The sequence below is a fragment of the Sturnira hondurensis genome, unplaced genomic scaffold, assembly GCF_014824575.4.
Source record: "Sturnira hondurensis isolate 20B ecotype Veracruz unplaced genomic scaffold, ASM1482457v3 Scaffold0017746, whole genome shotgun sequence".
Classification (NCBI taxonomy): Eukaryota; Metazoa; Chordata; class Mammalia; order Chiroptera; family Phyllostomidae; genus Sturnira; species Sturnira hondurensis.
Window position 1 is genome coordinate 167,945 of NW_028090377.1, and position 12,938 is coordinate 180,882.

At 54.7% G+C, this 12,938-nt stretch overlaps 2 protein-coding genes across 7 annotated transcripts in view; both read left to right on the forward strand.

Moving 5' to 3' along the window:
• The window catches only part of STARD10 (StAR related lipid transfer domain containing 10), a 29,703-nt gene extending 22,328 nt beyond the window's left edge, over positions 1–7,375 (forward strand). For all 4 annotated transcript variants that reach the window (XM_037068611.1, XM_037068608.1, XM_037068607.1 and 1 more), the window contains exons 3-7: positions 3,020–3,167; positions 3,796–3,899; positions 4,808–4,925; positions 6,647–6,699; positions 6,952–7,375. In XM_037068611.1, coding sequence (XP_036924506.1) covers positions 3,020–3,167; positions 3,796–3,899; positions 4,808–4,925; positions 6,647–6,699; positions 6,952–7,197 — 669 coding nt within the window. In that variant the 3' untranslated portion in view covers positions 7,198–7,375. The remainder of the gene's footprint in view (positions 1–3,019; positions 3,168–3,795; positions 3,900–4,807; positions 4,926–6,646; positions 6,700–6,951) is intronic.
• A 2,318-nt stretch (positions 7,376–9,693) lies between these two features.
• The window catches only part of ARAP1 (ArfGAP with RhoGAP domain, ankyrin repeat and PH domain 1), a 69,057-nt gene continuing 65,812 nt past the window's right edge, over positions 9,694–12,938 (forward strand). For 2 of the 3 annotated variants that reach the window (XM_037068594.1, XM_037068598.1), the window contains exon 1: positions 9,694–9,799. The gene's annotated coding sequence lies outside the window, so the exon portion shown is untranslated. Of the gene's footprint in view, positions 9,800–10,025; positions 10,311–12,938 lie in introns of those variants that run through there. The other variant, XM_037068596.1, reaches the window with a different exon arrangement.

Here is a 12,938-nt window from a genome sequence, read left to right on the forward strand (position 1 = left end):
GAGGTGGCCGGCTGTCCTCGTCTGCCCAGGTCTGAAGGGTTTCCCAGGATGTGCACTTTCAGTGCGAACACCAGGGAAGCACCAGGCATGCACTGATGAGCTGGCCACCAAACCAGTGGAAGCTCGTCCTGCTGGCTCCGTGTCCTCCAGGTGAGGTCTCTGGCATTCTGTGGGTAGGTCCTTTTTTGCACCATAAGATGTTCCAGGCTCATCTTATACTTACTCTGACCCAGCCCCAGAATCACCTATTTCCCCAAGGAGACCTGGAACCAGGGCCTTTTGAGTGTTGGGCTATACCACACCATGGGGACTGGAGCAAATGGAGCCCATTCGGCCCCCTGCAGGCCCCCCTCATCTGCCTCTGCACCTGTTCCCTGGCTGTTCGCTGTGCCGGGGCCACTTGGCAGACACCTGCCGTCCAGACTAAGCTTCTCCATGAAGCTTGACCCCTCACCCACCCCACAGAGCTGACCTCCTTTGTGCCCGCACTGGGCAGTTTAGGGAACCTCCTCATTTTCAAGTAGGTCTTCTTTTTCCACTGGCAGCCTTTTGAGGACAGTTTCATCTCTGGCTCTTCTGCGCTCCACACAGGGTGGGAACCAGGCTGTTAAATGATTGGATCTAGTCATGCTCCTTCATGGAGCAGGAGAGCAAACAGAGAGGGAGGGAGTTTTCAGGCTGAAGTCTGTCCTTGAACTCTGGTTTTCTTCATTCTAAAATGGGGCTAATACCTTAGAGTGTTGCTGTAAGAGTAAAATGCCATAATGTGTATAAAGCACCTATTAGGGTGGTACCTGGCAGGTGGTGAGTGCACCTCTCAGTATCTCCGAGGGAACTTTTTTTTCTGAGAGTACATTTATTAAAGCTGGAGGCAGTGGAATAAAGGAAGGGCTTAGGGCAGAAGAAGCAATGGGATAGTCTGGGCAGCAGGGCTGTGCTTCAAATCCCAAGAAACGTTATAGGAAAGGAGTGAGCTGAGGTGGGGCTGCTGTGGGCTCACTAAAAGGTCAGAGAAAAGGGGCCTCGGAGATGGGGTCAGAGGGTGAGCCCAGGACAAGCTGCCGCCGCCCGCTGCTTCCCTTGCAAGTCTCGTGGGGACCCTCAGAGTTTAGGGGAGAAAAGTAAAGATACATGCCTGAGAAAGAAGGATGTGGGTGTGTTCCAGAGAGAACCCCCGGGGGAACTTTTCATTTAAAAATTCTCCATTATTCCAGAAGCAGTGCTATACAGTTTAGAAAATTAGAAATACAAACAGAAAAAACCTAACAAAACCCCACCATAGTCTCACCATTTAGAGATCACAGCGTAGCATCTTAGTGACGACTGTGATGCCTGAGCTTTCTGTGCACGTGTCACCCTCCACCCCGATGAGATCACACCGTGCGGTCCAGTCGTGATTTGCGTGTTTGTTTTTTTCAGGCAGCCGGCTCCAGCATTTTGATTCAGCAGTTTGGGGCACATCTAATACTCGGGTCATGTTCATATCTCTCCAGTTGTCCCAGTTCTGTCCTTTCCAGCTGTTGGGTCCCAGCCAGCACGTCGTCCAGGACCACACTTCCTATCTCGCTGTCGTGTCCTCTGAGTCTCTTAGTCTAGCCTAGTTCCCTACGTCGATCTGTAGAAAAGACTGGGCCAGTGACCCTGCGGAACGTCTCACCACCTGGTGTTGTTCTCACGGTGACACTTAGTGTGTTCCTCGCTCCTCTGCGTCTTCTGTGAAGCGAAGTCTGTCCAGGGCTTGATGAGTTCATTGGTGCCCGGGACCCCCTGTAGGTGGTGATGTGTCCTTCATACAGTTCCTGGCCTCTCATACAGTGCGTGGTGCCAAGGCCTAACCCGAGATTAGGGGCAGGGCACTGCGACCCTCCCTCAGGTGGCTGCGAGTAAGCCAGTTTTAGGAGAAAGCAGGGTGTGGGCTTCCCCTGATGCCATCCGGACATGCAGTTCCCAGAGACCTTTTTAAACTGCAGAAAACCTGTTCCCTTGCTGAGGGGAACTTGATTCCAGGGGTTGGGCTTTCGGGTAGAGGAATTACAGAACAAGGCTGTGGACTGAGTTTCCTCCTGCTGAGCCCAAACCTGGTCCCCAGGCAGGAGGACTCTGAGCCCGGCGTGCCCCCGACAGTCCCTGCCTCTGTCTGCAGCGCTGGTGGGGAACCCTGAGGTGTTTCTGTCTTCACTCGCTTTCCAGGCACGTGACCTGGAGTGAGTCCCATCTCTGCCACTTACCTGCTGGCCGCCCCCGGACAGGTTACTTCTCTTAAACCCTCTGAGCCTCAGTTTCCCCCTGGGGTTTCTTGTCTGGCAGAGTTGTTGTGCAGGTTAAATTTAAAAAAGGTACCCTTGGCTCCTTTCTCCCCTAGATGGAAAGTTCTTTGAAGACAGGTTTAGTAAGTCATAAGAAATCCAAATAATTTTTTAAAATGCAGAAAGCTGTACTTGAACAACAATAAAATAATTTTTTAAAAAAGAAAGATATCCAAAGATGTTTATTGGATTAAAAAAGAAGGGAGGACAAATGGTACGGCCTTGTGATGAGTACCGTGGAGGAAGGAAATCAGCCATTTAGGCATTCCTTTGTTTCTTCATGCTTTCATTTCATTTAACGTGTGTCCATATGAGCCTCTGTGCTAAATCAGCTGTGAGTCTCCAACCATGAAGGTCAAGGGTCCAAGAGGGCACAGATATATAGAGACTCAGTGTATGGCAGTCTAGAAAGTCTGGCTGGGTAATTCAGGAAGGCTTCCTGGAGGAGGAAACTAAGACAAATGGGGAGGTTTGGTGGGAGCTAGAATGGGGGAGATAGACTCTGGATACAGGGGCTGCTGTCTTCTTGCACAGGTGGCTTCTGGGAGGGTTGGACAGGACCCATGCCAGTTGTGAGCCCATGCTGGCGTCAGAGGTCACTGTTGCTTCCTGTTTTTCTTTTCCTCTCCTCTTTGCCCATCTCTCCTCTGGTCCCCTGGTACCAGGGCTTTGAGCCTTGTGTGATCCTGACAACCCATGTGTCTGTCTTGCAGTGCCGGATGGAGTGCCGTGATGTGCCAGCCGAGACACTCTATGATGTCCTACATGACATTGAATACCGAAAGAAGTGGGACAGCAACGTCATCGAGACGTTCGACATCGCTCGCCTGACAGTCAATGCCGACGTGGGCTATTACTCTTGTGAGCAGGCCCCGGCACACTGCCCCGTCTCCCTCAGGCCTCCCCCGGCCCACACCCAGCCTCCTCCTCCCATCTCCCTCCTGGTGATCGCTCCCAGGGCCAGGCTGCCCAGAGACCTGGGTGCTGGGATGTGGGGCTGCCCTCCTCGACATCTCTGTCCACTCCCAGACGGTTGGGTACACACCACACACACTTACACTTACAACGCATGTGTACTCCCATGTGCGTGTGTACACATTCCACACAAATACATTGGTACACACGCATACAACCCACAACCATCTGCCACATGTCCGCAGCCCTACGTTTTCATGTACACACATCACAGTAGTCCTGTTTGTCGTTTCATCCACTCACATATAGAAGCAGGCCAGGCCAGCAAGGTGAGGACTGTGTGAGGTTGTGGGGAGCGGAGCAGGGATGGCTGGAGACGAGCGGGGAGAAGGCTGTACTCTGTCTCTTTCCTAGTCCTAGTTCTGGGACTGTGGTCTGCTGTCGGGGGTAACCTCTTCGGTCCAGGGGGAGCTGGCAGTCAACAAGGCATCCCTGTGGCTGTGGCCTCTGCCATGCCCTCCCTAGCAGGCAGGCAGGCCAGTGGTCTGGCTGACTTGTCCCTTGCCTTCCACAGGGAGGTGTCCAAAGCCCCTGAAGAACCGTGACGTCATCACCCTCCGCTCCTGGCTCCCCATGGGCACTGATTACATCATTATGAACTACTCAGTCAAACATCCAGTGAGTCGATGTGCCTTCCTTGCTGGGTGGGCAGGGGCAGGTACCAGGCAGGGCTGACCCAGCAGGCCTAGCACAGGGAGAGGACCCCCGTTGCTGCCATGGCTTCCCTGAGACTTCCTACGGGCCCTCAGATTCCTTCTTTTTTTTATCTTTTTTTTTTTTATTTTATTTGATTTTTAGAGAGCGATAAAGAGAAAGAGAGAAGGGAGGGAGAGAGACACACTGATTTGTTGTTCCACTTATTTATGTATTCATTGTTTGATTCTAGTGCGTGCCTTGACTGGGGATCAAACCCGCAACCTTGGCATATCAGGACAATGCTCCAAACAACTGAGCTACCCAGCCAGGGCTTATTTCCTTCTAATATAGTGACAATAATGGTTCTTGTCGCCCTGCTGGGGCTCTCAAGCAGATGAGGAGAGGGCAGTGTGGGCCATCACTGTGGGTGACTGGGTGGGATGGGCTGGATTTTGTGGGATGGAGTTTGGCCTGGCCTGGCTGGGAAAGTGGAAGCAAGAGGTAGGGGCAGGGTTCCCTGGCCTTCCTTGGGGCTGGGCTGCCTCGATCTCCATGACAGGCATACGTTCTCCAGGATGGGCAGGTGCAGCCGGTCTGGGCAAGGATGAGAGAGTGTGTGTGTGCCTGTGCATGTGCACGTGCATGTGTGTGCTTGTCTGTGTGCTCATAAACCCTGACCCCAGGCTGGGGTCTTCCCAAAAGGCAATAGGGAAAGCTTAAGAGGAGTAAGAATGGCCTAGTCTGACTCTTCCCTTTCTCCTCACCCCAGCAATAGGCCAGGCCTGCAGTGGATGCCGGGGTGTGAACTAACTGTGTGTGTGTGTGTACTCACAAAGGCGCCTCCTTTGCCCCGACTCTGAGTCTCACCACCCTGTGCCTTCCATCCCCAGAAATACCCACCTCGAAAAGACTTGGTCCGGGCTGTGTCCATCCAGACGGGCTACCTCATCCAGAGCACGGGGCCCAAGAGCTGCGTCATCACCTACCTGGCCCAGGTGGACCCCAAAGGTGAGGGCTTGGCCCTGGCAGACTACCACAGGACTCTCCCCTATACCTCAGGACATGGGACTTGAGCTCCTCGGATCCAGAAAGGCCTCTGTTAGGAGCTGTTTTGTGTTTGGGGGCATACCTCCAAAACACCATTGGAACCAGGGTTGGAGACTTTACAGTGGTTTGAAAATCCAGGGCCAAGGTGGTTGCCACTGTCCTGTGATGAAGCTTAGAGCTGTCTTTCTGGGTGCCCACACCCCTGTACTCTGACCTGCTCCCTGCTCACTGGCTGCTGTCTTGCTGGTTCCCATCCTCTGTCCTTCCCAGAGGCCTAGATTTTCCAGCCTCAGGTCTCTTTCCCTTGGGAAGGCTCAGCCACTCCCAAGGCTTCTGCGGCCAGCTAAGCATATGGCTCAGATGCCTGTGGCCACTGATCTCCAAGACATGCCCCTCAGGTTGTCTTCCAGGACCTGAGACTGACTGTCCATTGCTGAACTCACCATCTCCCCTCCTAACTGGCCCCTTCTCCTCAGTCTCCCCTGCAGTCACGTATGCCAAGAACTTGGGGTTGTGTGAGGCTCCCTCTTCTCAGCTCCTAAACCTATTCCTATTGATTCTATCCCTAAATAGCTTCTGAATCTGGCATTCCTCTCCATACTCATCTACCTCATCTGTCCATACAGCTACCAGAGGCATTTTTCCAAAAATACTTATTTCCTCATGATTCTCTTCTTTTTAAAATTCTCCTGTGACTTTCCATTGCCCTCAGAGTCTTAAGTCCCCTCCCAGGTTTCCTGGCTCCTCATGCCTTTGTACACATTCCCATCTCCCTGTCAAACCTATCCCTCAGCCTAGACACACCTGTCCTCCTTTCTCATCCCTTTAGGGCTGCTTCGGTGTCCCCTCCTCTGTCCTGATACCCAGAGGCATCATGGCTCCCTGCTCTGTGGGCCCGTGCCCCACTAGTGGAGCAGTTGGCATACGGTTGGGCCTCCCATATAGTCTGTTCCTCTCTGGGTCCCCAGGGCTGGTCCAGGGTGGGTATCACGGAGTGAACGTGGAGTGAGTGAATGGATGAGTGACTGGAGGATGGGTCGGCCCTGAGCACCATTGCCTGGATGTGCCCTAAACCCCACCGAGGACCAAGTGGCCCAGGCCCTGGGCTCACCAGTGTCTCATTGAGTGAGTGTGTTGGGTGTCAGAGGCAGAGCAGACACTTGGGAATGAGACAGGGTGGAGAGCTGGGCTGTGGATTCCAAGTCAGGCCACACTGGGGTGCTGAGCCATGAGGCCTGTGTAGCACCCAGCCTCCTGTGTAGGGGACATGGAAGGACAGGCAGAGGAGGAGCTAAGCATCCGGACCATTCACCATAGAGGGGCTGGGTATGAGAAGGATGTTAGCATGAGTGGAGGCAGCTTGATGGGTGACAGGAGCTTGATGGGTCAGGATTTCAACCCACGTGTAGCCTGTGGTTACTTAAGACCCTGTGGTTTTCTTCCCTGCAGCCCTCTGGGCTCAGCAGAAGGGGACAGGACATAGAGTTGAGCCTGAGGGCCTAGGTCTGAGGTGGAAAGAGGGAGTGAGGATGATGAAGTCTTACAGGACTTATCTCACCCCCCACCCCTATGGAGAAGAGGGTGGCCTCCTTGGAAACCCCAGACTGGAGGCAGGGGCTAGGTCCCTGACCTAGGGGCTGCTTCTCCCCCTCTCTTCTAACTACCCTTTTCTGCTCTCATAGGCTCCTTACCCAAGTGGGTGGTGAATAAATCTTCTCAGTTCTTGGCTCCCAAGGTGAGTGGCCTTGGGACTTTGTAGGGTATGGAGGCTGGTGGAGAGGGTTTGGGGCTACAGAGGTAGAGTCAGGGATGGAGACTGGGAGTTAGGGGGTGCAGTTAGGGCTGGGGGCAGAGTTATGAAACTGTGGCAAGAACTCTGGATGCTCAGAGCTGGGGCTGAGGAGCAAGCAGAAGAGCGCAGGAGGGGGTATGGGCATAGCTTGTCCTGTGCCTATTCACCTGACTCAGCACTGCTGCGGGTCCACAGGCCATGAAGAAGATGTACAAGGCGTGCGTCAAGTACCCCGAGTGGAAGCAGAAGCATCAGCCGCACTTCAAGCCATGGCTGCACCCGGAGCAAAGCCCGTTGCCAAGCCTGGCGCTATCGGAGCTGTCGGTGCAGCACGCGGACTCACTGGAGAACATTGATGAGAGCGCAGTGGCTGAGAGTCGGGAGGAGCGGATGGGTGGCGCCGGCGGTGAGGGCAGCGACGATGACACCTCGCTCACCTGAGCACGGAACCACACCAGGGACTGAGACAAGACGGGCAGAGCCTGGGGGTGACAGACCTTCTTCCCGCGCTTTCCCCCTTCCCACATCCCTTACGCCTCCTGAGGACGTTGGGCTCAGGCCTAGGTTGGCGCTGCAGACTGGCTGGACACAGCCCTAATAAACAATCCCACAGCCTCAACCGCCTCATCGCAGTACCTGCACCCCACCTGCCCACCTGCCTGGGCACGCCTGCCGCCCTTGGCCCCCTTGTTCTACAGTTCATTTTGTTAATGTTATCAATGATCCTCCGACCTTTGCTCCTTTAGGCATCCCCTCCTCTCCCCGGGTGTAACTGGGGGGCTGAGTTGTTCTGTTCCCTTTGTTTCTATTCATTAGATCACTGCAGTTTTTATGATTTTTAAAATATGTATTTATTGATTCCAGAGAGAGAGAAACATCAATGGGTGGCCTTCTGCATATGCCCCAACCAGGGACTGAACTGCAAACTAAACGTGTGCCCTGACCAGGAATGGAAACTGCGGCCCTTTGGTACACAGTGCGGTGCTCCAACCAATTGAGCCACACTGGCTGGGCCATTATTTCACTTGTTATCTATCCACTTGTCCTGCTTGTGTGTTCATTCTGCCATTCTCTCCAGGCTATTTGACTGTCTTTCACTGCTCTAAGAGAAGGAGCAGATCTGGCTAGAGGCCCTGTGTCAGGGGTCAGAGGGTGGGCTTCTTCCATGTGACCTTGAGCTCCATGGGGAGGGAGGTTCTACTTTGTGACCTTCAGCCTCCTAGGATTCAGTCTATGGGCTGGGGGCCTGACACTCTCCAGGCATCAGGGAAGGGAGGTGGAGAGGTCCCTGGGTCTCACGCCACAGGGCTGAAGTTGGGGCGGCATGTTCTGGAGGAGGGAGGTTAGAGTTAAGGTGAGAGTCATCAGACTCCAGTGCATTGAAGGGACCAGGCCCTGTTATTTTGAGCCCTCCTTAGTCATTTTGAAGACCTCTGGACTGGCCATGCCACCTAGCTCATTAGGTTAGAGCAGTGTCCTGATATCCTAAAGTTTTGGGTTTGATCCTTGGTCACTACTCATAAAAAAAAATCAACCAATGAATGCATAAATAAGTGGAAAACAAATTGGTGGCCATTTTGCCCTCTCTCTCCCCATCTCTCTCTCTCTCTCTCTCAAATCAATTACAAAAAAAAAAAGATCTCCAGCCTGTGTTAACAAAAAGGATGGGGTCCCTAGCCCCTTGCCAGTGGTCGGATGCCAGGCCCTTGTCCCTGTGTTCTACCTTGATGCTTTGAAGTCTAGAAGGATGTCTGGGTCTCCCCTGTTCTCTGTGGCCCTCAGGTTCCCTCTGCTGCCTGAGGGATACCCTTGCTGTGAGGTTGGGGGAAGGGCCCTGTGCTCTGCCCTCCCCAGAATTTTTGCACCTGATATGAATTTGGGGCCAGGAAGTTCTTTCTCAGGCGTGGCTCTGTCCTCCCTCCCGGGAAGCGACTTGCCTTAGCCTTGTCAGGAAGACGCAGTAGTGGGCTTTCCTAGAGGGGCAGAGTAGAGGTCCAACAGTAGGCAGGAGATTCTATAACTCACCAAGACTTGGGTTCCAATCCCGGGTTTGCCCAATACTGGCTTTGTAACTTGGGGCAAGTTGGGGGAATTTTTGGAGCCTCATTTTCTAATCCATAACTTGCAGTGATAATTTTTGCCTTCAAACAGAGGAGGCCTGAGATAAAAGGATTGAATTGTTCAGCACTGGGCCTGGCATGCAGTAGGTGTAGGTACTCAAATTAATGACTCCCAGTCTTGAAGAGTAATTCCTCAGGTCCCACTCCAGTGAGAGCTGTTCTTCCAAATGTGTCCACGGGGCTTTCAGAGAAATAGAGTAAGATCTCTGGCTTGGCTGGCCCCAAAGGTGCCCTGGACCGTCATCTGTGTGTATGCTTGCAGAATGGTAGAGAATATCCCGTTCTTTAGGCCAGCGAAGGTGCTTGGGTGTCAGAGCCTTAGGCAGCAGCCTTCAGCCATGGGATCTTTAGGCACTCTGGGCGGGACTGTTCCCCACCAGCCGGCCTCTGGGGGCGTGGCCCAGGGAGAGAAGTGAGGTAGCCTCAGAGAACACGGTGGGGAAGGACTCCTTTAGAAAGGAGGTCAGAGACCTAGGGCCTAAGGTCTTTCACACCTTGAGGGTGGGGGCTCCTGGGAGGGGTGTATGGCTAATTCCGCTGGGGCACCATCACCAGAAGAAGAGTAGCAAGAGGCCCGGAGACTCTGGAAGAGATGGAGATTCAGCGGGGGGTGGGGGTGGGGATGGGGATAGAACCTGAGCCTCAGGAGACAAAACAGACCTCCGAGTGGCAGCAAAAGGAACAAGCGAGACATGCACACTGGTCTTGTGCTCGGCGAACTGGGACTCTAATGAGCTAGGTCAGGGAGGGGGCGTGTCCATACCCCTGCCCCGCCCTCCCCTCCCTAGGGTGTCACGTGGGGCGGACGGAAGCACCCGGGGGGGTGGGCGCGCCCGGCCTGAGGCCGCGAGTTAGCCGACGTTGGTGAGTCTGCGACTGCTCCGGAACACCGGGTCCTCGCGTAGAGTCTTCGCTCAGAACAGGTCAGTGTGGTTGCCGGGACCTCCCCGTTGCGCTCCTTCCCCAAGCGTGGCCCGGAGTTTCCCATTCCGCAGAAGGGAACGCCGAGGCCCCGCGATGATTCCGTGCCGGCACCTACTTCCGCGGATGTTTCGGGTTGTGTTTTCAGTTCTGCTATTCGGTGGTGGGGATGGGGATCGCTTCCTCAAGGTGCGCTGTCCGGTCAGATTGTAGGCAGGAGGGCGAACCGGCGGGACCCGGGGCGTCCAGCCCTCAGCCCTTTGGCAGGAAGACTTTCGGGATCTGGACCCAGTCCTTCGGACGCCTTGCTTTTCTCATTTGTGAAATGAAGGCTCCCACCTCATTGACCGCGGGGACCCCTACAGCTCTGCACACGGCAATGACCCTCTGCCCAGGACCTGGGCAGTGACCTTGGGAAGACTATTTCCTGTCTCCGCGCCCCAATTCCCCACCAGTAAATGGTGGCATGGACTCCCAAGAGCCCCTACCTGGCCCAATTGCTGGAAAAAGGAGGTTTGTTTGTGTTCACACTGAATGGGGTCAAGGCAGCAGTGGGTTTTGGGGACTGGAGAGAGCAGACTTGAGTTCAGCCTGCGGAGAATGGGATGGGTGTTTAGTCCCAGATCGCCAGAGGTGTTTTTGGTGCTGGGGGAGCTTGGGTTAAAAGCCATCACTGTATGGCTTCTGGCGCATGCACACCATCCCCCAAAGCTGCTGCCCTGGGAGCCTTCCCCGATCCTCAGGCTTGGGGGGCAGGGATGACTGCAGGGTCAGGCAGATGTGCAGAGGTACTCAGGTTACTGTGTGAGCACTTAGGTCCAGACAGAGGCACCCAGGATGCCTGTCCTCAGACAGCAGATAGTGCCTGGGCTAGGGGAGACCTCCCAGTAAGCTCATTACAGGGTAGAAATATACCAGAAGAGTCACAAAGACAGATGCAGATAAGCACTGGGATAGAATCAGGGACTGGAGCTCTTGGAGGCCCAGGGAGGAGATGACTTCAGTGGTCCTCAGCAATGATAAGGACCCTCCCGAGGAGGGCATAGCTTGTGCAAGGGTGGGAACTTGCAAGGCATATTTGAGGAATGGCACGGGTATGGCGTGAAAGGGTAGCAGTGGCTAGGTGTAGAGAGAACTCATCCCCCTGTCCCATGGCTGGCTTGGGATTGTCCAGACCTTGGCCTGGGGACTCTGCCTCCCCATTTGCCACTTGCTTACTGGAGTAGGGCAAGAGGGGGCTGTCCCAGGCAGAGTCCTGGCAACTGGGGAGGGGAAAATTGGCAGAGGCCACCAGGGGCCCAGACTGTACCACGGCTGCTTTGGGGCATTCCCCGCTTGGTCCCAGCCTCACCCCCGTCACCTGTCAGGATCCAGTCATGCTTGTCTGTACAGCAAGCCTCAGTCAGCCCTTTGTGCAGGTCCCACCCCCAAAGTTTTCTCACCTCCAAATGCCCTAGATCCTTTGGAGCTTCAGAAGTGGGCTGCCCTACTGCTGCCTAGCTTTTCAGTGCTGTGTAGTGGCTCAGCTTAGCAAGGGCCTCCTTGGAGGGCTGTGGGGAAGGGGCCTGCAGTGCTAAGGGAGTGTCTGGGACCTGGGGCAGTGTCTGTGCTGCTACCACACCCCATGTGATTGCATACCCCCAGACATCTCAGTTCCTCAGAGCCTCCATTTCCCCATCTGCAGAATGTACTGGTAAGCCCATGCTCCAAAAAAGAGCCTGGTCTGGGGCTGGAGCTGGGACTGAGTCTAATCCTGCCCCCAGCAGTGAGTATTTGATGAAGAAAAAGGCAGAACTTGGGGGAAGGGGTCAGCTCAGAGCAGTAAGGGGCCTCCTAGTACTGCCCTAGTACTGGGCTAGTGATGGACTAGCCCAGTACTAGGGCATCAGCTGGAAGAAGGGAGTCCCCTCTACTCTCCCCAGGGTGGGGGGGAGGGGCGAAGGGCTCTCCCCTCTCCACCCCATTCTCCCTTTGGCGAAGCTCAAAGCCAGCCGGCTGATGCCCAAACAAGTAGCTTCTGTTCCCAAGGTAGGGGGAGGGGAGGCAGGCCCTGGGCTCTAGCCCTGACCCTGCCTCTTCCTCCCCCCACCCCCCCTTCACTCTGGATCTTAACCCTTGGAGGCCTGGGGTGGGCCCTGGGCTGTTTGAGGGGTGGTACCCCTTGCCCACCAGCTGTGCCTTTTAGCCCACTTTAGGCTTCCAAGGTTTCTGTTGCAGCAGGGGGGCGGTGCAATAGGACAGGAGCTGGAAATGGAGAAGGAAGGAGGAAACGGAGGTGGGAGGGAGGCTGGAGCAGATATAGCCATGGACAGTCAGTGACCGCTTTGCCCAGCTTTTTTCACAGATGGGGAGACTGAGGCCAAGGCCAGAGATTGGACCAGGGTCACACAGAGAGCCCTGGTGGGAGCCCGGACTGACCCCGACTCCCAGTCTGGCCCTTTTACTCGGGACCTCCAGTAAAAGGGGAAGACACTCAGAGCTGAGTAATGACTTCAGCTGGAATGACAGCGACAGTGACCATGCACACAGCACTGCTGCACTTTATTTTACAATTTTATTTATCTTTTAGAGATGGGGTGGGGGGAGGGAGAAGGAGAGGGAGACAAACATGGATGTGTGAGAGAAACATCTACCAGTTGCCTCTCGCACACTCACAGCTGGAGACCTGGCCTGCAACCCAGGCATGTGCCCTGACTGAGAATCGAACCCTTGACTTTTCGGTGCTTGGTCCACTGAGCCACACCAGCCAGACCACAGGCACCTTTATGTATGTTAACCAGTTTCATTCTCCAAACAACTTTGGAAGTTAGGTTTCAATCTACAGAGAAGGAAACTGAGGCACAGAGTGGCGAAGTTACCTACCCAAGATCACAGCAAAGAAGTGATAGAGGCAGGGTCCGGATCCAAGCTTTTGTTTACCCCTTTGTCCTGAATTCCCCTTCCCTAGTCTGACCTCACCCCGTGAGCTCAGTCCAAGGTCTCAGTAAGGGGCTTTCCCTTGGTGGTGGCCAAGGCAGCAGGGTGTGACATCAGCCCAGCAGACTGGGCACTCCATCAGAAGCAGAGTCCACTCCCTTGGGCAGCCCCTATCATGCCTCCTCTGGTTTCAGTCAGACCAGACTCATCCCTTCCACAGCCCTG